General features: G+C 43.6%; 1 protein-coding gene and 1 long non-coding RNA gene across 2 annotated transcripts; one reads left to right on the top strand and one right to left on the bottom strand.

Annotated features, from left to right (window-relative positions):
• The first annotated feature begins 71 nt into the window (after window positions 1-71).
• On the top strand, window positions 72-12647 carry LOC146206487 (protein TEX261). Its single transcript, XM_084591207.1, has 6 exons — window positions 72-230; window positions 499-578; window positions 655-808; window positions 2803-2870; window positions 2939-3053; window positions 12375-12647. Exons 1-6 carry the CDS (start codon window positions 161-163, stop codon window positions 12491-12493), a joined length of 606 nt encoding a protein of 201 aa, XP_084447333.1. The 5' UTR covers window positions 72-160; the 3' UTR covers window positions 12494-12647.
• Window positions 12648-12723: 76 nt separating this feature from the next.
• LOC146206486 (uncharacterized) lies at window positions 12724-17070 on the bottom strand. The gene is made up of 3 exons (XR_014704445.1): window positions 16996-17070; window positions 14551-14658; window positions 12724-12853 (listed from the first exon to the last, which is right to left on the bottom strand). It is a non-coding gene; the product is annotated as an uncharacterized LOC146206486 (long non-coding RNA).
• Between the last annotated feature and the right edge of the window lie 4122 nt (window positions 17071-21192).

Here is a 21192-nt window from a genome sequence, read left to right as displayed (position 1 = left end):
AAACACGATCATTATTTGATTTTTGGCTAAAACTGGCTCATTACGAGATCCAGCGTGGCAGGCAACTGGCAACATAACAGAATCGGTGTTTCGGCCAGTTTCGGCGTACCGCAGCCGACGAATTGCGTGGGTCTGACGGGCTCGCGTGTTTCACCGCGAAATGCTTTATTTGTACTTATTAAGTTGGGTGGCAACATTCGTCCAAGTATGCTTTTCTGTACTGGCTGTAGGTGAGTCATATCAGCTGTCCTTACCGAAAGTAAATGTCATTGAGCGTACGAGCTGACCCGTTCTTGTAAAGCGTTCGATGAGTGGTGATGTATGATCTCATAGCCAGAGGTTATCACTGCATGCCACTAGATTTAGATTTACGCATTGTATTTATAGTAACAAAAGCGCTCCGGTTGATTTAAATTTCGTCTTGATGTATGGTTTGGCGGTACCATGATTGCGCATCTTCTCCTTCAGCAGAGTAAAATTTTTTATTTGCCTTTTCAGCGGCTGGCCTCTACTACTTGGCCGAACTTGTGGAAGAATTCACCATTATGACTGGAAAGATTATTAGGATACTAATTCTGGTACCTCTTCAGTTTCTATTTATCCTCTTCTTATTTTCAAATGAATGGTGTTCCTACGTACTTCGTTGTTTTGCAGCTGACGCTCGCCGTTTACGTCGGGCTCTTCGTTTTTGAAGATCTTCCTATGGCAATGATTGGCTGCGGTATGCTCAGCCAAGTGATGCACATGCTGGTCTTGCGAACTTTCCCATTCTTCAACCTCTATTCCGTGCCTTTCCTGTCGGCTACAGGTATGCGTTTTGTACTGTATAATTTCCGTGAGTCAGTGATAGTTGGCGGTAATAGCTGTGCATACGCCAGTTTTTTGGAAGATAACACTCGGCATTCCGTGATTTTTTTATTTATTTTATCAATAAAGTTTCGTGCAGCGTGCAGTGAGCGAAACGCAGCCTTTACTCTCAATGGCGGTGTATCCACGATTTTTTTAAATATCAATGTACCACTAAACAGTGGTGAAAAAAAGTGAACTAAACGAACAGGTAATTGTGTGCCGAATACAGAAGTGTTTGTGTTGTTACGAGGCAGCTGAACTGAAGTAGAGTAATTCCATTTTTGTTTCTCATGACAAGCTTAAACTATGGTATTAACGGGTCATTTGGGACAGCTTCGTTCAGTTTTTTATTGCACTAAATATCGATTATTTGGCCCTTTGTGGCAATGTTGATGTTTGTTCAGTAGTAAAAGGGGGAGTTAATACTGAGAAAATTAGATTTGCAGCAAACATTCTGACCATTCAATTCAAGCCTGTGACTATAGGCTTTGCAACCATTGTTTTGAATAGAATGGCAGTGCAGCCTATCCTCAAATATCTGCATAAAAACAAGACTGCGTTGATATCATCACCATTTGCCAGTATCATCACCTATATTTTATATTTCAGTCTTTTGTAGTTCGGGTTTCAGGGAAAGCAGCCAGTGGGCTGTGTGATGCCAGTGCATGTCAACGAACCCCAGCTGGTTTAAATTAATCCAGAGTCTTCCACTATTGGATTCCTCATAGCCCATGAAGAGCTTTGGAGCTTAGAACCCCACATTCTGTACCATACTGTACCATGTGATACTATCTATTCCCTTGAAAAGCAGTAATTTATTGATGCACATTAGCTTTAGTTTGCAAAGCTCATTTTGAGCAGTTGGTTACTGCTCTGGAATAAAGTGCTTTACTACTACTTGTTTTCAGTGTTCCTTTGAGAACGCATCTTCCCATCACATATGTCCAAATAGCCAGCAAATTAAAAATGCCCAAGCAGTACAAATGTTCAAGGTAACGGAAATGGCATATGTTCCTGATTTTTCAAGAAGCGGAAGGCACCAAAAGAATTGCGAAATTTTACCTTTGTGTTGCTTTTTATTTAATTTGGAAGTTTTTGCTTTTAGAAATATTCGATACTCAAAAGCAGTACTGCCCAGACGAAGACAAGTACACTTGAAACATTGTCTCGGCTTGTGAACTGTGGCTCACCCACTACCCTTGTTCAGTGCTCTTTCATACTGTGTAGCCATCTTCTTTCTATCGGTATACTCTTGATCTTTAAAGGCAGTCAGAAACTCAGCATTATGTTCCATGTGAAATTTGTTCAGATAACTTTAGTTGCCAGTGTTTCCTTTGAAAGACCACTTGTGCATGAGTCTGAACGATAACACATAACTTTTATAACCTTTTCGAATTCAGAGCTCTTATTGTGTGTTACCTAATCCAGTGCATTTTTTGATCTGACAAAGGAAAAAGCTTGTGTCACAAACCACTTCTAGGCATACTTGAAAGTGTGTCTCTAGGTGGGTTATTTTTGTTGACAAAAGCTTTTATGAAGCTTCTCAGTTAAGCATATTTTCACATCTAGTCAGAGAAAGACATACTATAATGATGCTTGAGAGGTAGGGAAGAAACGGTCAGAAGAACTTTAACCCTTCAACTGTCGAATATTCAGGAAAAAAAAATTCACCCCAGTGTCGAATTTTTTTATGCGCTAGCGCTCAGCGCAGTACCCGAAAGGCAAAAACGCCACTGGACAGAATGCGGCCACAGTACCGTACAGCAAAAAGTCAAAGGTTTAAAATTACAGGCATTTAGATTTTGACCTTTATGAATGCATGCTACTGCTAGGTTAGATCTTGCTCTAGTCGGGGCTTGCATATTCAGATTGTGTGTTGTGAAGAGAGGAGGGGTGCTCTTTCATGCCATTTATTGCCTAGCCTAACCTTGATTTCTTCCTTTTATTTTTCAGCACTTGTTGTCCTGAACCACTTCCTTGCATTCAATTTCTTTGCTAGCAAGCCCTACACACTTAGCGAGGCAAGTGCTTTTGGCGTAGGTAAGGGACGGTTTTCAGATTGTTGTAGTAATGGGCGCTATTTATGCAGGTGCTTGCATACTTCACTCTATGCCTGTGGTTGGTGCCATTTGCATTTGTGGTCTCGCTTAATGCCAACGACAGTGTCCTGCCAACTCTTGCCGAGCGGAGGCCACTTCTCAGTGGTGCGTATGTTATTTATGGCATTCGTCAGGGCTATTATATGGCATATGCTGGATGATTATCATGTGCGGCCAGGGACAAAAGTTAGTGGGATGCGAGCGCAATCTCTCCAATTTGTACAGTTTTGCTCTACTGTGTCACCTGAACCTAGCCTAATCTGAACCTACTTCGAAATGTCATTTTTAGCAAAAACTATGCATCGCAAACAAAAGCACTCCCTGAGACCTAATTTCTTCCTAGTGATTCATTGCATAATTTCGGAAGCAGTTGCTGATTGTATGTATGAAAGATCATTACCCTCTCTTTCTTGGTGTCCATAGCATTAAAAAGTCCAATTAGCCACTTCAAAACTTCTAATTAACCACTTCAAACCTTCACTGCACAATGCTTTTATGGGTGGAAGTGCTGCTCCATTCTGCTCCAAACTGCTTTCCCTGCTCCATCCTGCTCCAGAACGCAAGATTGTTCCAGAATTGCTCCAAACTTGCTGGCTCAGTGGTCTGCCATCAAATTTAGCAGAACAGGGATTTTTGTCGCACAGTGGGCCATCACGTTGCGTACAAAAAATGTGATCTGATACGATTCGATTAAGCGCCCTTGAGAAGTACAGCATGGCACTGGCATGCTGTGAGTATGTGTACGCGCTATAGGGGCTGCTTTAGTCGATCCGATGGCAGCACACCAATGGCAGAGTTATAATACATCTCACGCTGGTCCTAATATATATAAAATTTTCATAAAATAAAAAAGCATAGAGATTCGTAGTAAATTTAAAACAACGCATATGAGATTGGAGGGAATTAATTGCGAAAAAAAAATGTTCTGTGCACATGACATGTCACGTTTTCCTGGCCTTTTAATTCACCGTTAGTGCAAGAAGTGAGAGCAGTGAACGAAGCTGTCACCATGGACTACTTCAACCTGCCTGACAACAAAGAATTACATGAGTTGTTGTAATGGTTCTGCTGTGAAATCAAGCAGGTAGTTCACAATCGAGCCTCTTAGTTAGTAGCAAATGTGTCAAGCCTACGTCAGACAAAAGCATACTTGAAGCATTACTAGTGGGGGACACCACAAAGGGGCCAATCAGTAGGAGTGTTCACAAGAGTGCTGGAAAGTCATACAGGACCTATCACCAGCATATTGAAAATAAGGAAGTCCCAGTGTCTCTCGAAAACATGAGAAGTAAAGAAGCTGAAGGAAGAAAAGGCCCCCTGAGTGTCGTCTGTGCTCCCCGACGACACTACTGACTAGTGCCGAGAAATTTCTCAGCACAGGCGTAGGATCAAAAAGGACATACACAAGACAGAGAGCAGAAATGTGCTGCTCACTGATGTGAACTGCAAACTAGTGGTGGTGTTTAAGCGTATCAAAGTGGTAGGCCCCACGTTTGAATCTGTCAAGTGAAAATAGTAAAAAGCTTTTAGTCTAACTTAATGTTCAGTTATGAAAGAAAACATTCTGTTTACTGTTAGTTTGTTCCAAATTGTTCCTTAGGTCAGTTGTGTTATTTTAGGCATGTATGCATGTTTTGGCTGTTTGTCTTTTCTTGTCAGATATGTTTATATAGTCGGCAAAACATTCGGCGTTAAATAAAAAGGATATTTTAATAAAAAGGAATAAAAGGTGTGGACGATTCCTAATTGCATATTTTTGTATGTCAGGAATAGAAAATTGCAATTATTAAAAGCGTTTAACTCTAGAAGTATGCTCCAAAACCTGATTTGAATGCTTGAAAATTCTTGTTTTATTGCTTCAACGTTGCTGCAAAGTGGCTTTATTGCTGCTCTCTGAGCGGCTCCAAAATGCTCTAGCCCACTTTTACTCCTGCATGTTAAAGCCGTACTGAAAAGCAGGAACATGTTTGATCATGAGCTCCTGGATTGCATCAAATAACATGGCTTTCTAGAATGAACAATTTGTGTCTCTCGTGTCTCCCGGTGATATTCATAGCCTGGCCATGCTTAGTTTCCCTGTTAGGGTGCCTTTGTTCTCTATGCATTTCAGTTGTAGCTTATGAAACATAGGTATTACAACCTACCAAGAATATGCATTAATTAAGCATTCATAAAAAGGTAAGTCATTTTTTGATGAGAAAACGATAGATTCTTGCATAGTAGTGTGACATTGTAATAGTCGGACGCTGTGATTTGCTATTTATTCTATGCCTTACATAATTAACTGTGAATGCAGCAATAAGTATGCATAAATATAACATTGTCGGACTAGTTGATGATGAGCTCTTCCCATGTAATACCTAGAATGGGCTTTATTACACAACTTTGCAATGCCTGAAAATAATATAAAGACAACTTAAATTTCCATAAGTTGTGTAGGGCCCTAGTTTATTCTCTGCACCTTAAAGACTGATTGGACACTAACAAACAAAAAACTGATACCAGGAAGCTGCAATTTATAAACATTTTACCTTCTCAACAAGTGTACCCTAAGCAATGACTGTTAACCTCCCCTGGAAGTGAGCTTAGATGTATTAGTTTCTGAAGGTGCCAAAATGCTGTACTACTTTCATTAAAAAGAGATTGTTGAAAAAGAATATTTTAGGAATTTGACAAGGGAGGCTATCATAGCAACTTACCAAGTTCTTGTAGCAGCCTCCCGCACACTTTTTTGCACTATAAATTGAGGCAATTTTGCAACGACAAAGTTTATTGGATGCCACCACTCATATACTGCTTGCTGAAAATGGCACTTGGAGAATGGTAAAGCAAGCTACTTCATGGCTTGGAGCAGTTCTAGCTTCAGGCTGTTGTATGAATGCAGAGCACTAAAATTTTACCAAAGGCTTCTTGTGGTATCAGTACGTACAACTTAACCATGTGCTTTAAAATTGCGATTCCTTTTGATTTCGTATCCATCAGATGTAAAAGCAGGTTTTCATGATGGACGAACAAGGCGATATTGCAAGGGCCCAGTTATTTGACTGCACTAAAAAATAAAATACTTAGAGTTCAGTATATGGCTTGAAAGTTTAAACTAATATTTAACTATGCCCCTCTTCTTTAACTATGTAATGCTACATATTATCGCAGTTCTGAATTTATACATTTTTAATAGTTATGCTACAAAATTTGAAAGAAGCAATAATGTTTTTTTTTTTTTAATTAGTGGCACACATTGACAAAACAGAGAATGGTTCCCAAAATATGTATGTCAACATAACAAAGTCAGTTATGGGGCTCAACAGTTCAAAAAGCGACTTATAGTCTCACCTAGGGTCCTTTAGTAGGCATCAAGCGGCCAAATTGGGAGCTGTCCACTGCTTTATCCCCCATCTGTCATTTAAACAACACAGATTGCAACTTTATTATATTGAAAATTTTATTTTGACAAACATTTGCCATTACATCAGTGCATGCTTGTAAATAAAAAAAAGTTCATTAGTCCTTTAAATTTCACTGAATAATAATTATGCATGAGTAAATTAAGCGCTGCAATAGCGTGTCTGTCATGTTATACTAGATGGCCGAGATGATTGTTTCTATCGGTTGGATTTTCCAGTTCAAGCCGGAAAACAAAAATGTTAAAGCACTGTTTTTAAAATTCGGTTTCAAATGAAATGGGCCAGTATGCTTGGCATGCGAGCCTTAGCTAGGTGGCTGTTTTGTACAAACTGAATTGGGAAGTCTGGTGGCTTGATGCAATAATAGTATTGTTGGATAGGCAGCATAGTTCTGTGATTTGAGGTAGTGCTCCACTAGAGCCCCTCCTGGCCATCTGTTGTCTAAGCACTGTTTATTCACTATCATCACCCACTTAGAGCAATTAGTTGGCTAAGTAGGTTTATCAACGGCACGTGGCTGCTGATAAAACGATGCATAGATATCATGTTCTGGCTACTGCCACTATAGTGCGGTCTTGTAGCTGCCATCAACACAGACCACATGATGCTTTCCTCTCACCCAAAACAAACAATATATGCCAACTTAGTTCTTAAAGAAGTAAACTTCCACTTGCATTCATATCTATTTAATTTAGCTTCTATTGCTTTTTGAATGGCAATTGCAATTCCTACTACAAGCGGAGCTCCGAGTATTACCATTTGCTTTTTAATTTCTTGTAGTAAATAAACTCTTCACACTGACAGAAACAGCAGATATAGACTGTGAGGTTTTACCATGTGGGATTGCCACGTTAAATCACCTTAAGAAGTTAATAATTCTTTCATCAATTATAATGTCCACAAAAAAAATGACTTGCATTCTGAAATATACACTAAAAGGTCCACCAAATTTTCAAAAAATAAAAACTGAGAAATCCAACCCCAGCTATATCTGTGTTTAAAGACATACCAAGACACAGCAAATGGACAACAAACCATGTTGTTGACCACTGTATGGACAGTTCGATACAACAATACAACTCATGTCTGCCCTATTGCAGTGGCTCAATGGTTAGTGCGGCCACTTTTTCAAGGTGAAAAGCAATGCACCATCTGCAATATCAGTGAATGTTGAAGAGCCAGTATGGTCAAAACAATCTCGAGCCCTCCACTGTAGCATCTCCGATAGCCTGAGTTGTTTTAGGATGAAAAAACTCATAAGCAACTAGCCAACAAACCGACCACTCGTCTGCAGTGACCACCATACTAAATTCCTCTGTGAAAAAAGTTGTCCACTGGTAAAGCTTTTCTTATCTGACAAGAAGGTAAGCATTGCACAGAATTACAAGTTCAAAAATTTTGGTTCCTTTGGATTGTTTGATATAGTAATCAAATATCAAAAAGTTTACTCTTGTGATTGGTGCGCAGAGTAATGCTAGATGCCGCAAACTGTGACCCATTGTCACACAACTGTTTTCATCTTTTCTGTCGTGCCCAATAATTTGCGCTGCTTGCTCTTTCTAATCATGAACCAGGTAGCCTAAATTGCCACTTTCAATCAGTTAACCTACTATAGCTGCAAGAGTATTTTTATATTTTGTTCAATTCGATAATGAAACACATGATTCAGTCATTAAATTTTTGGTTAAAACTTCAGTGTTAAATTGTGGAGCAATCCAAAAAACATCTATTTCATCACTGTGCTATATTTTAGTTTTTACGGTGTTTAAAATGGGGAAAGCTCATGAAATATAAATCCCAGGTGATCATCTTGTGTGCCAAAGCAGCAATGTTTTCAAACTTTGAATTATCTCGGCCGTGGTGGTTCAGTGGTTAGGGCGCTGGACTGCTGAACCCAAAGACGCAGGATTGAATTCCGGCCACAGCGGCAGCTTTTGATGGAGGCGAAAAGAAAGGTGCCTCTGTGCTGTGTGATGTCAGTGCGCACTAAAGAACCCCAGGTGGTCAAAATTTCTGGAGGTTTCCACTATGGCGTCTCTCTCTCAGAACCTGAGTCGCTTTGGGAGTTAAACCCCATAAACCACACCAGACCAACCAAACTTTGAATTAATCCCACCGAAGTGGCGCAGTGTTTAGGGTGCTTGACTATGTGCCCAAGGATGCGGGATTGAGTCCCTGGCCTCAGCGGCCGCTTTTCGATGGAGGCAAAAAGCTAGGTGCCCGTGTGCGATGTCAGTGCATGTTAAAGAACTCTAGGTGGTCGAAATTTCCGGAGTCCTCCACTACGGCGTCTCTCATAGCTCGAGTTGCTTTGGAACGTTAAATCCTACAAACCAAACCAAACTTTGAATTCATGAATGCAGCCGCATGCGTTGGTGTTGAAAATTTGACGAGGCAAGAATAATGAAGCGAGCACCAAAATTTATAGCAGCACCTTTGACCTGATTTCGTCGAGTCTGGAAAATAGTGAGCACATTTGTTCCAGTAGCAGTGTGCAGCCCAAAATAATCGGTAGTGTACCTAATCACTGGTCGGGCGTTGCACCTGGCGGGCCCAAGAAAACTGAAAATTTCATTAGCAAATCAATATCTGGGAACATGGAGCCCAGATGTGAGATTCCAGATGTGAAATGCTGCCCATTGACAAAAAACTGCTTAGTTTTTCGGCCTACATATCAGTGCCAAGAACCAGCACTTCCAGCGTTTTCCACACTCAGCTTGGCCAAGCCGCAGGTGTTACTTTTTTTTGCGCCAGCGCCCATTGCATTCTTCTCACCCTGCCGCATATGCAGCTCCTTCGTACATGGCTACGTTCACAAATATACCACATTTGTAAGCACTACTGTTGCAGTACACAAATGCATGGTCATGTGAGATTTTAGTATATTATGGCCTTCTCTTCAAGGAGAAAAAAACAACTAATCTTTAGCATTCGTATAAAAATAAAAATTTTATGAATGAGACATGTTTTGGTGTGCTCTTTAGTTTGCCACTACAATTATGGCTGGAAACGTAATTGGTAAAAGTCTTTCAATAATACAGTAGAATGTTGAGCTAGTCGGTCTGGACACATGACGAAAAATGCAGTTGAACAGGCGGCAATGCATCGCCTTGTCAGTGTGTGTGTGTGTGTGTGTGTGTGTGTGTGTGTGTGTGTGTGTGCGTGTGTGTGTGTGTGTGTGTGTGTGTGCGTGTGTGTGCGTGCATTGTTGCCTTTCAGCTGCATTTTTCATTATGTCTCTACTTTCAATTTATTTAATCAATAATTTGAACAAAAATGAAAATACCCATGTTTACTACGTGCAGTTGTCAGCAACATGTTTGCAGTACTCTCCACTGCAAGTATAGTATGTTTTTAAACACTGGCTAAGTTATCTAGGATAACTGGTGTCATAGTCTGAGGAGCCTATTGGAGGGAGCAGAGAATGCTGTCTCTAAAGCTGAGCGTGCTGAGCATTTTCTCTTCTGCTTTAATTATAGACAAGAATGTGAATTGTGTTGTAGAATAGAGCACTTCACAAATGGTACATACATTAGGTAGTTGTGTTTGAAAATAAAGCTTTTCTTTGAAAAAGAAGTGCTGTGTACTGGCTTTGTTTCATGGAATTTTTTTACTGTGAAGTAAGTGTTAGTTTCTTTAGTCACTTTGTGCATAAAACTTTATTCTTGAAGCAAAAAATAAAGATATAGCCAAAGGGCCAACTGTCACTGCTGTTCTCCAAACATGTCCACTATGAATGTCTCACTGAATGGTTTCAGTGGCTGTTTGCCTCCTTCATATCAAACAAGGAAAATATATTAGTACATTCCGTCAAGAAATCAGACAAAAATTATTTTTTCAATTGGCAGAAAAGTTAGTGCTTGCCAGCATCTGGTAACGGCAACTCCACTTAGTCTTTTTGTAGATGCAGATGTGGTGCTGTGAGAAAAGTCACCACCTTTAAACTAAGTTTCAGTGTGTTGTTATAGAGTGCATATTCACGTGCTTCTTTTTTGCTGGGATGCATTGAACTTCCCTGCACAATTTGCTGTGCGAATGTGTGGAGTTAGCTTTTAATGAGGATTGCAGTTTTGAAGTTTTAGAGCGCAGATCTTTGGCGCCTGTTCCTGCGTTTCGCGTCTTTTGCTGTCGGCGTTCTACCTTATAGCCAGCTCCTGCCGCCACCGTTCCACGCCGCTGCGTGTAACCCCCCCCCCCCCCTTTCTCCCTTCGCTCTTGATCCGTGGCGGCGACCACCCGTGATCACGCACTCCTGCCACATCCGTTCGCCGCTGTGTGTACCCCCCCGTCCTCCTGCGTGGCGGCGATGGCATTCTCCAGTTGCCGAAGCTCCGGCTCGGCATCAGCGGATCACGATGCGTACATCCCAAGCCGAAACGCAGAGCCACGTTGACTTGACTCGGTAGCGGCATAAGCGGCATCAGTCAGTCGCTGCTATCTCTTCGCCGCGCAACGTTCCTATGGGCCCACGCACTGCCTCCCGCGACCTTCCTTCTGATAACTTAATTTCTCTCTTGGCTCCTCCTCCAATGCCACCCCTGTGCGGTAGAGTCACTGGAAAAATCCACTGTGCGGCAGCAATCAGCGCCGGATCGGTGGCGGCGGATCTCGATATGTGCACCACCCCAGCCGAAGCACATACCTCAATCTATCGAAAAGCTGATGAGCTGCGCATAAATTTCGCATTAAGAAAGAACGTAATCATCGGCAATTTTTTTTCTTTTAGTTTCAATTTTTTCACATGAACGTCAAATCTTAAATAAGTATTTTAATACCTGTATTAGTTCAAGCAATGTTGGGGTTTAAGGAGTAGTTTACTTCTTACTGCTCTTTTCAGCACTTTAATCTTCATAAACATAAAATGTAAGTTTGTGTACTTGATCCCTAAGGCATTTCATTCTGGTTTGAAACACTATGCTGAGGTGCTGTTTTTATTCATCTCAAAGCAATTTGTAGTAAGAAATTGTACTTGCATTTGCTGTGAATATTTAAATTTTTTCTCATTACTATTTTAATTGCAGTTTGTAGATACGACACTAGTGTGATATAAATAGCATCAGCACACAGATTGCTTCAGTACAAACACAGTAATGCCAAATTTCCACGCTGCTGAGACAACGATAAGCCCTTTTGTCGAATTGTTGGAATTCAGACTGAGGCTCCCCCTCAACCTTTGTTCAGTTTTCTTGACTGCTTGTAGCCACCTTCTTCACCCTATTCTGCCCTGTCACTCAACAGTAACTTGGAAAAGAAGGTTTGTGATGTTAAACCCCATAAACCAAACCAGAAAAAAGCCCTCTAAGGTTGAGTGCAGCATGGAAAACCATCCAACTGAGAAAGGCATGTGAAGGTTTAAATAACGAGCATTTACCACGATATAGTTGTGGCAGTATGAATACCATTGTTGTACAGCTTTGCTCTTCACAAAATGTTTATTCCGAAAATGTGACTGCATCCTATGAAATAACTGAAAAGCCTTGCTGTAATGTTTAAAGCAATGTACTGCCTCTAGAACTAGCCTGAGAAACTACATTTACCATTTCACAGGCCGGGTCTAGTGTGATGCAAGGCAGTCATGTACTGAAATATGCTGTAAACAGATCATGCTATGGGAAAATATAGTAGCTCAAGGTTCAAGTCAAAATCGCTGTGGCATATTTATCAAAATAACCTTTGCTCTACAGCATACCCGTGCTGTACGCAGGTTCCATGCTGTAGTGGAAGTATGAACTTTCAGTCCATTGCGCACTGGTATGTGTGACACTCTTCTGCCTTCTCCAGAAATCTTGAGAAATGCACACGAAGAAATAAGCTTGAAAAGCATCGAAACAACCCAAGATGGCGGCGATTTATCTGCTGCTTTGCCGGCAGGATGCGCATAGAGTTCGAAGCACGCGTGTAGATTGAAATGAAATCCATTTTAACTGTGAAAGAACAACATTAGGCCTTCTTACATTTAACAAGCCTCCATTATTGTTTACAGTGCTTTGTTAAAGTCTTCTGTATTTGTATTGATTTTCAGATGACAATGATGTTGTTTCCAACTACTTTTCTCAGCGGAACAAGCGCTACAACTTGCTGTCTTTCTTTAACAAGGCCAAAGAATCTATTCTGCCTCAGCGTGTCAAGAAAGTGTTCTGAGCATCCTTAGGACAAGGCAGAGTGATCATCTGTGCCCTCAAGGGACAAGCCTGTTCTTTATGTAAATATGCACATCAAGACTGTTGACATATGTGCTCGTGTGTGTGCAGCTTTTATTTGTAAGTAGGAAAATAAACCATGCCCTTGGCAACTCTCCTGCAGCTTTTTATTCAACGATAGGAAGATGCTCCAGACAGCTAGGCATTTAGGCATTTTTTTGTTTTGTCATGTCAATGTTTCAAACCAGTGTTTATTTCTGAATATTTCAAGCACATTTGACGACCACCACAATTTACATTCACGTAATTAAGCTGGACTTTGTTTTATCAGCTCGCTCTGTTTTGCTGAATAGTCTGGCAACTGGAAGGAGAAAAAAAATTAGTGTCATTGCAGTTTTAACGTTGATATTTGCAATTGTAAACATGTGATTGGTGGTCTATGTTAATAAGAATACAGTAAAACCTCATTACAAGAGACACTCAAGGGACCCGAAAAACATGTCTCTTGTAACCAAAAATTCTATAATCACTGTGTTGATCAGTTTACTGCACATCAGTATATAAATGCATTCACATGCATTAACAGGAAATTGTTCAGGAAAGCTTAAAGAAGTTATTGCTACTAGTATGTATTTTTGCGAGTGCACAGTGTATTCCTTCCCAAATTCTGGAGGTAAAGCACTTCACTTTGCAAGCCTTCCTGTTGCTCTAATACCTTTGAGGCACTCTTACTTGCTCGTCACCATCAGATGATTCAGAAGAGAAAGACATCAGGATTCTAAGCTTTCATCTTGTGATCAAATTTTAAGTGAGGAGTTAAAAATGCTGGGTGTCATTCATGCATTTTAATTTGCTTCGTAGGTAACAGTAATGCGATGCCGTTTTGACTTTCCAATCATGGGGAAGCACTCCTCAGTTCCTGACATACACAATAAAAAGGACACTGATATGGAACAGAATTTAGCTAAGGGAATCTGAAGTGCATCATGTACGAGTTGGTACGTTCCAGATGCATTGCATGAGCACACCTGGATTGTGTCTCTTGTAAATAGAGAAGAATTTACTCCAGGGACCTGAAAAAGTTGTCCTTAGTAACCGAGTGTCTCTTGTAACCATGTCTCTTGTATGCAATATTGTTAACATGGCAGACATAGGAAAACCAACCAAACCATTTTCAAATGTCTCTTATAACCGAGTGTCTCTTGTAACAGTGTCTCTTGTAACGAGATTTAACTATGCCATTAGAGCTTTGATTTCAAAAAACAGTTTTGCTGTAACATTCTCTGATGGAGGCAAGGCATTGATTCATATCAGTACTGTTCAAGTTATTAGTGCCTTTGTTGAGGGCGAAGTCTTTGAAGCTACAGTTCCAGCACTGCCAATTTTATCTACTACAGTGCAGAAGAGCCGACTTATATCAAATGCATGTGTCGATATCATGGTTTTAGTGATCATTATTCCAACACCGTTATGAAAATCAGCACCGCTGAGCATTCAAACCAGCATCTGCTAGCAAGCATAGTTGCAGGTGCATTTTCAAGTAAAGACTCGTTGAAAACAAATTTGGGGGGAGAGGAGGGAGGGTGGAGATAGTATTGCCACAATGTTTGTTGCTCCAAGCAGCAACTAAGTTTAGAATTGCACATTTAGGGCCATATTTAAGATGTGGGTTTGTCTACCTCCAATCTACACCAAAGTAGACCCTTGGGAGAGAGATACTATCAGCTACAGCACATAGTGTATCATTCCATTAGTTGTGTTCAATCTGCAAGCGCTCTTCATGCAGGCGCGAAGATACCTAAGGGGCCATGCAACTCCCTGATGAGCTTGTAACTCGGGTGGACTGCTGAAGCGCTTTCAAGAAATGAATTCTTCTCAAATGACTCATGGTCTCCTAGGACGACTAAAACGAGATTTCCGCTTTGCCTTCACCGTACGCATGCCGCGCACGCGTGGTCGTGTAAACGAAGAACATTTAGACGTTTCATATTTAAGCCCGTCGTACTTGTTTTTTTTTTTTTTTTTTTGCTCTTACTCGCGAAATTAAGCGCCACTTACAGATCTTCCTAAGGAACGGCAGGGCGACGTAGACGAGGAAAGTCAAAGTGAGAACAATCATGCCGAGTTGTGCCGGTGGCCAGGGCGGTCGTGGCAGGAATTGGAACTCTGCAAGATCCGATGTGTGCACAAGGGCATGAAAAGCTTTGGCGTAAGAATTCACGGTCGTCGCGGGTAGCACGTTTGATGAACGTTTGGTTCTGTGGCCCTTCGCGGGAATGAGAATTTACTCAAAATAGCCATCAAATTATTCGGCTCGAATAGAAACATCTGCTAATTTCGTTGCAAAACAGTCCAGCCCACAATGTTTACATGATCATGAATTTCTTCTTCTTCGGTGCATATGGCGCATACCCACAGGGGGGGATTGGCCAGAATTCATTGTAGGTGTCAGAATAGAATTCATGATGTCGATTTAAAGGCCCACTGTCCACCCTCCGGTCGAAAATATTTTCTTCCCCGGTGACTGTGAGACTTCGTCCCTAGAACGCAAGGCCGCAAAATGTTTTTGAAAAGAGTAACTAATAACGCAGTTACAGCCACCGCAATCACCCGATTCTATCATGCCTCTCTCCTTCCGTTCCCTCGCAAAGGTTTTTCACTCTCCTGCCCGAGGCCGTCTAGCCTCCGCAATACAAATTCCCCTTCCTCCTCCGCGTTTGGCGGGAGGTGGGGCGTGGCTCTCCGCGAGCGCGAAAAAAAAAAAAAAAAACGGTCGAGGGAGCGCGCGCCGCTGGATTGTCTGGTCGTGGCGAGGGAAAAGCGCGCTGCGAGCGGTAGACACCCATCCTTCTCCCGTCAGTCAGCGAGACGGACCAATGGACATCGTTCCCGGTACGTACGTCATTGCTGTGGCCCGTCGGGCCAGCGCAGGAAACGGGGAAGCTGGCTTCCCAGAGGAGAACATGAGAGAGCTTTGAATTGTATTTTCGATGCTTTGCGGCGCGCGTGTCACTGTAGCATTTTGCACAGACTATCTCCGGTACCTGATCGAAACACTGGGCTCCTTTGCTTAAAAGGGCCTTCCCTGGACAGTGGCCCTTTAAAGGCCCACTGTCCACCCTCCGGTCGAAAATATTTTCTTCCCCGGTGACTGTGAGACTTCGCCCCTGGAACGCAAGGCCGCAAAATGTTTTTGAAAAGAGTAACTAATAACGCAGTTACAGCCACCGCAATCACCCGATTCTATCCTGCCTCTCTCCTTCCGTTCCCTCGCAAAAGTTTTTCACTCTCCTGCCCGAGGTCGTCTAGCCTCCGCAATACAAATTCCCCTTCCTCCTCCGCGTTTGGCGGGAAGTGGGGCGTGGCTCTCCGCGAGCGCGAAAAAAAAAAAAAGCGGTCGAGGGAGCGCGCGCCGCTGGATTCAGTCTGGACGTGGCGAGGGAAAAGCGCGCTGCGAGCGGTAGACACCCATTATTCTCCCGTCAGTCAGCGAGACGGACCAATGGACGTCGTTCCCGATACGTACGTAATTATCGGGGGGCCGTCGGGCCAGCGCAGGAAGCGGTGAAGCTGGCTTCTCAAAGGAGAGCATGAGAGAGCTTTGAATTGTATTTTCGATGCTTTGCGGCGCGCGTGTCGCTGTAGAATTTTGCACAGACTATCTCCGGTACCTGATTGAAACACTGGGCTCCTTTGCCTAAAAGGGCCTTCCCTGGACAGTGGCCCTTTAAGGCCCGTTCACACTTGCGACTAGCAGCGGTCGCGCGACCGGTTTGGTCGAAAAGCGACAGTCGCAAATGGTCGCATCGGTCGAAAAGCGACTGCCGCGGGCCGATCGTGCACTGCTCGAATTTTCAGTCGCGCGACTACTAGTCGCAAACCATTTCACCAATCAGCGAGGTCCCGGAGTACTCGATCGCGCACCTTCTCAATGCAATTAGAGAACCTTTTCAACAAACGGCACCCGGAATTCAAAGGTAGGGAGCAGGATATGGCCTGGGAGGAGTTTGAGAAATGGGTTTTTCACGCAGGCGCAACATTTTACATTGACACGTCGGCGTTCTCCTGGAAACACGAGAGCGCGGCATCCGCGCGGGCTCGCCTAAAAAAGTGAAGTGTCTGGCAAGCGGCTGTATACCGACGTTCGCTGTCATCGCCCAGCAGCTCTCCTACTCCCAACTCGTTCGGAACCAGAACAGAACGAGAAGGCGACAGTCGCAAGTGTGGACATCGGTAGTGGCGAGCTCCTCTCCTCTGTCGCGCAACTACCAGTCGCGCGACCTCATCTAGTCGCAAGTGTGAATAGACCTTTAGACTGTATGACAGATAACTTATTATTAGAAATTAGTGTTGCTAATATAATTTGGAATTTTGAGGCGATAGGGATAGAAATCAGTGAAAAAAGGGTTAAAATGTATTTAAAAAAAAAAAGGCAATTCAGACAGATTAGCGCTAACACACAAATCCTCCGATACCGATATTATATAGTTGTGAAGTACTTACACACCGGTTTTAGGACATGCCCTTTGACGGTTGCACCAAAGGCGAGGAGGTCAGGAACTGGATAAACGGCAATCCTAGACGAACAAGAAACGCACGACGATCACGGAGACAGAAGTTGCAGCAAACTGCCTAGGTCAGAGTGTACACATCATGACAGACACCAAAGTAGCCTTTCGACTCCTACTTGCAGGAAGAGTACCCAAGAAACTTGGCTGAGGTCTCCCACGTGGGGACGTCGAGATGTTGCCTCGTCGTCGCCCCGCGGGCCTGTTGGACGGCCCAGAGTTGGTCACCGAGGCTGGGGCTGCGCAAGGCAGCGGCCACTATTCCAATGGAAATTTAAATGTTCGAAATCCGTTGTCGCAAGGTGTGGCTCATAGCCCAAGGAGTGTAACGTTCGAAACCGTTGAAAACGGGACATTTTTGGGGAAATAATGTTTGGTACAACATCGACAACAGGCCCATTGAGAGCTGAATTTGCTAAATAATCTGCCATTATATTAGAAGTGATGCCGCAATGCCCCGGAACCCACTGAAAACGCACTGCCTGTAAATGTAAGGGAAGGAAAAACATCAGCGTTTGTTTCAAAAGACCCGTCTTCCTTGCACGCACAGCCGGGTGCAATAGCATCGTCGTCATCTGCGCCGCGGCGTGCGCTGGATGCACTTGTCAAAAGAAACCGCATCTGATACACGGTTTGCTGAAACCGCGAAAATACTTACTGGCTTTAATGAGCGGGGGCGATGAAAATGTGCAGGCGATCATAAAGCGTGATACAGCTCTTAAGTATATTACTATTGATCGTACATTTCTCTTTTACATTGATTACTTTCCATAGTGTACAACCTTGATTTCTCTGTCCTACAGTAAAATACTATACAAAAACAGTATAGTATTAGAAATAACATTGCACTATTGATGACTTTTGAATGTTAATATAATATTATAGAATACTTTGTGTTGTATTATTAACATCATTTTAATTCTACAAAGAAACATTGTTAGAACATAATCTTCTAGACATTAAAATAATGTTTGAATCATACTGTAAAACAACATAGCATATATATTTCAAGCATTGGGTCCCAGCACTTTTGGCCTTTTTCTTTCAGTAAACGTGTTTTTTTTTTTTTTTCAATAACACTTTGCAACTAAATCTGAGATGATGCCTCCCATATAATGGACGCACACCCTATTGTTTTACTAGGAAGGTTTGCTTATTATACATTCGCCACTATCACTCGTGGAACATTCCTCGATGACGGTTTAAAAACTTGTTCTGAGGTGAATGCAGGACTGAGAAGCTCGAGTGCCGCCCTCATTATTGGTCTTGTGATCGTGTTATGTACAATGGATTTCAGGTTCTTGCCTCGCTGTGCATAGCGTTCTTCGGCACCAACACCTTGTCGTGGGTGCCACACCGTCTGAGACGGTTGGCGACGATAACAGTTGGTTCCTGTGCTTGTTCCTGTGGTTTCTTCCGTTCGTCCCCGTTTGTTCATGCTGTTTTTTGGATGACGATAACCGGCAACAACAGCTTGACTCTTGAGGGGAAAATTAACTGAACTGCTTTATACAGGAATGTGCATATTTACAACAGGTGAAACAACGAGCATAATAACATAGAACTGGCTAAACTCTCCGGCATGGCTGAAGAGGCGAGGGATCAAAATCTAGCCCAGAACTAATTCTGCCGGCCGTGGGCCCGGTTTTACCTGCTTCGGAGCCCGGCCCACATTTTTTTATGGTCCAATCACACACTACTCACACATGATTGGCTTGCAAACATTTTGGCATGTCTTTCCATTTCCATAAGGTTCCTCACACTCTCCCTAAAACAAACAATGCAAAAGGGACAACAAATTCGTTTCAAAACAAACAGAATTTAGAGAATGGATTTGGAAATGACTGGCTCACTAGGACGCATGCCACGCCCCATGCTTTCGCAGTGTTACAACTACTCTCTCTCCTTGGAAAGAAAAAGAAAACACAGTAAAACACATCAAAACGCACTCCCACGTGCGCAACCGTCACCCAAAGCTTGCGCCCTTTGCGGCTTCTTTTACCAGGCAATTATTGGCGTCCGAGTCGACATCATTGCTGACCACACCAGAAGAGCCGAACCGCGTCCTCCCGCTCCACATCTTAGCCGTCACTGTTACACACGGCCTCAGACATCCGTTCAACGCCGCGGTCTCCCACCATTGTTGGTATCCAGAGCTGGAATCGTCACCGAGACCCACTCAGCGCGCCTGCACCGACTAATTGTCCCTTTATGGGCTCTCCGTCGAGGACGAGTGCTTTACACCCTACAGCCTGGCAGCGTTTGTTCTTTGAAACGATATGCCGCCCTTCCAAAAGAGGCGCTCGTTTCCAGGCAGCGCTGCCTCTGGACGATGGGTGCAGTCGGCGCACTACTGGGTCATCGCCATATACAGCTCGTAATGCTTCTCAGTTTACAAAAAGAGCCCTCCGCATGAAGCAGCGGCGAGAACAAACTGCCGGTCCCCGCGTCTTCGAGCGCGACCGCAAAGTCCTCGGAAAAAGGGACTGCTTTCCCTCTCTGCCTACGTTTTCGTTAAAGGGCCACTGTCCAGGGAAGGCCCTTTTAAGCAAAGGAGCCCAGTGTTTCGATCAGGTACCGGAGATAGTCTGTGCAAAATGCTACAGTGACACGCGCGCCGCAAAGCATCGAAAATAGAATTCAAAGCTCTCTCAAGCTCTCCTTCGGGAAGCCAGCTTCCCCGTTTCCTGCGCTGGTCCGTCGAACCACCGTAATGACGTACGTACCGCGAACGACGTCCATTGGTCCGTCTCGCTGACTGACGGGAGAAGGATGGGTGTCTACCGCCAGAGCCACCTAGAATTATTGGCTTCTACCGCTCGCTGCGCGCTTTTCCCTCGCCATGGCCAGACTGTATCCAGCGGCGCGCGCTCCCTCGGCCGGCTTTTTTTTTTCTTTTTTTTTTTTCGCGCTCGCGGAGTGCCACGCCCCACTTCCCGCCAAACGCAGAGGAGGAAAGGGAATTTGTCTTGCGGAGGCTAGACGACCTCGGGCAGGAGAGTGAAAAACCTTTGCGAGGGAACGGAAGGAGAGAACCATGACAGAATCGGGTGATTGCGGTGGCTGTAAAGGCCCACTGTACACCCTCTGGTCGAAAATATTTTCTTCCCCGGTGACTGTGAGACTTCAACCCTAGAACGCAAGGCCGCAAAATGTTTTTGAAAAGAGTAACTAATAACACAGTTACAGCCACCGCAATCACCCGATTATGTCGTGCTTCTCTCCTCCCGTTCCCTCGCAAAGGTTTTTCACTCTACTGCCCGGTCGTCTAGCCACCTCAAGACAAATTCCCCTTCCTCCTCCGCGTTTGGCGGGAGGTGGGGCGTAACACTCCGCGTGCGAAAAAAAAAAAAGAAAAAAAAAAAGAAAAGTGGGCGAGGGAGCGCGCGTTGGCGTCAATGCAATCCGGCCGTGGCGAGGCAAAAGCGCACAGCGAGCGACACCCATCCTTCACCCTCAGACAGCGAGACGGACCAATGGACGTCGTTTTCGACTAATACGTCATAGCTGTGGCTCGACGGACCAGCGCAGGGAAAGGGGAAGATGGCTTTCCGATGGAGAACATGAGCGAGCTTTGATTTGTATTTTCGTTGCTTTGCGGCGCGCGTGTCACTGTGTCATTTTGCACAACTATCTCCTGTACCTGATCGAAACACTGGGCTCCTTTGCTTAAAAGGTCCTTCCCTGGAAATGTTCGTCTGCTTCCACAGGCGCCGCAGACGTTCGTCTGCTTCTAAACGTTTCGCTTTGCTCGCGGCTTCAAAGTAGATTGTCTCGGCTCCCTACGGCTCAACCTATGCCTTGTTTCATTTCAGTGAACATTTTTCTTACCAGGCGGCGCTGGCAAGTACCTCGAATATATCCTCTATCGCTGATACCTCATGTTTGTGAACCGTTTGCTAAACGCTATACTATTTTCACAAGAGCTATGAGAAGCCACATTATCAAGGAGTCTTCGTCTTTCTTCCCCATCTCGTACTCGCAGTATTGTGTGGTCACAAATGGACTTCTGGGCAGCAATCTGAAATTGCAAACATTTTCCCTCGCCATGTACAGCTTTTGTCAAAAGTGTAGAGCCCAGAGGGTCTGCTTTAGAGCCGTGTAGTGGCGCTGATTTAGCATTAGTGGAGGT

This window comes from Amblyomma maculatum, chromosome 1 (genome assembly GCF_055883805.1).
Source record: "Amblyomma maculatum isolate TAMU_Amacu chromosome 1, ASM5588380v1, whole genome shotgun sequence".
Taxonomy (NCBI): Eukaryota; Metazoa; Arthropoda; class Arachnida; order Ixodida; family Ixodidae; genus Amblyomma; species Amblyomma maculatum.
This window is presented reverse-complemented; position numbering and strand designations above follow the sequence as displayed.

What these genes read in the sequence shown, in the direction of transcription:
- LOC146206487 (XM_084591207.1), top strand. Translation starts at nt 161, where the DNA reads ATGCTTTATTTGTACTTATTAAGTTGGGTGGCAACATTCGTCCAAGTA. An exon ending in CTTTTCTGTACTGGCTGTAG is followed by an intron (nt 231 to 498) that starts GTGAGTCATATC and finishes TTGCCTTTTCAG; the next exon opens with CGGCTGGCCTCTACTACTTG. An exon ending in GCGGAGGCCACTTCTCAGTG is followed by an intron (nt 3,054 to 12,374) that starts GTGCGTATGTTA and finishes ATTGATTTTCAG; the next exon opens with ATGACAATGATGTTGTTTCC.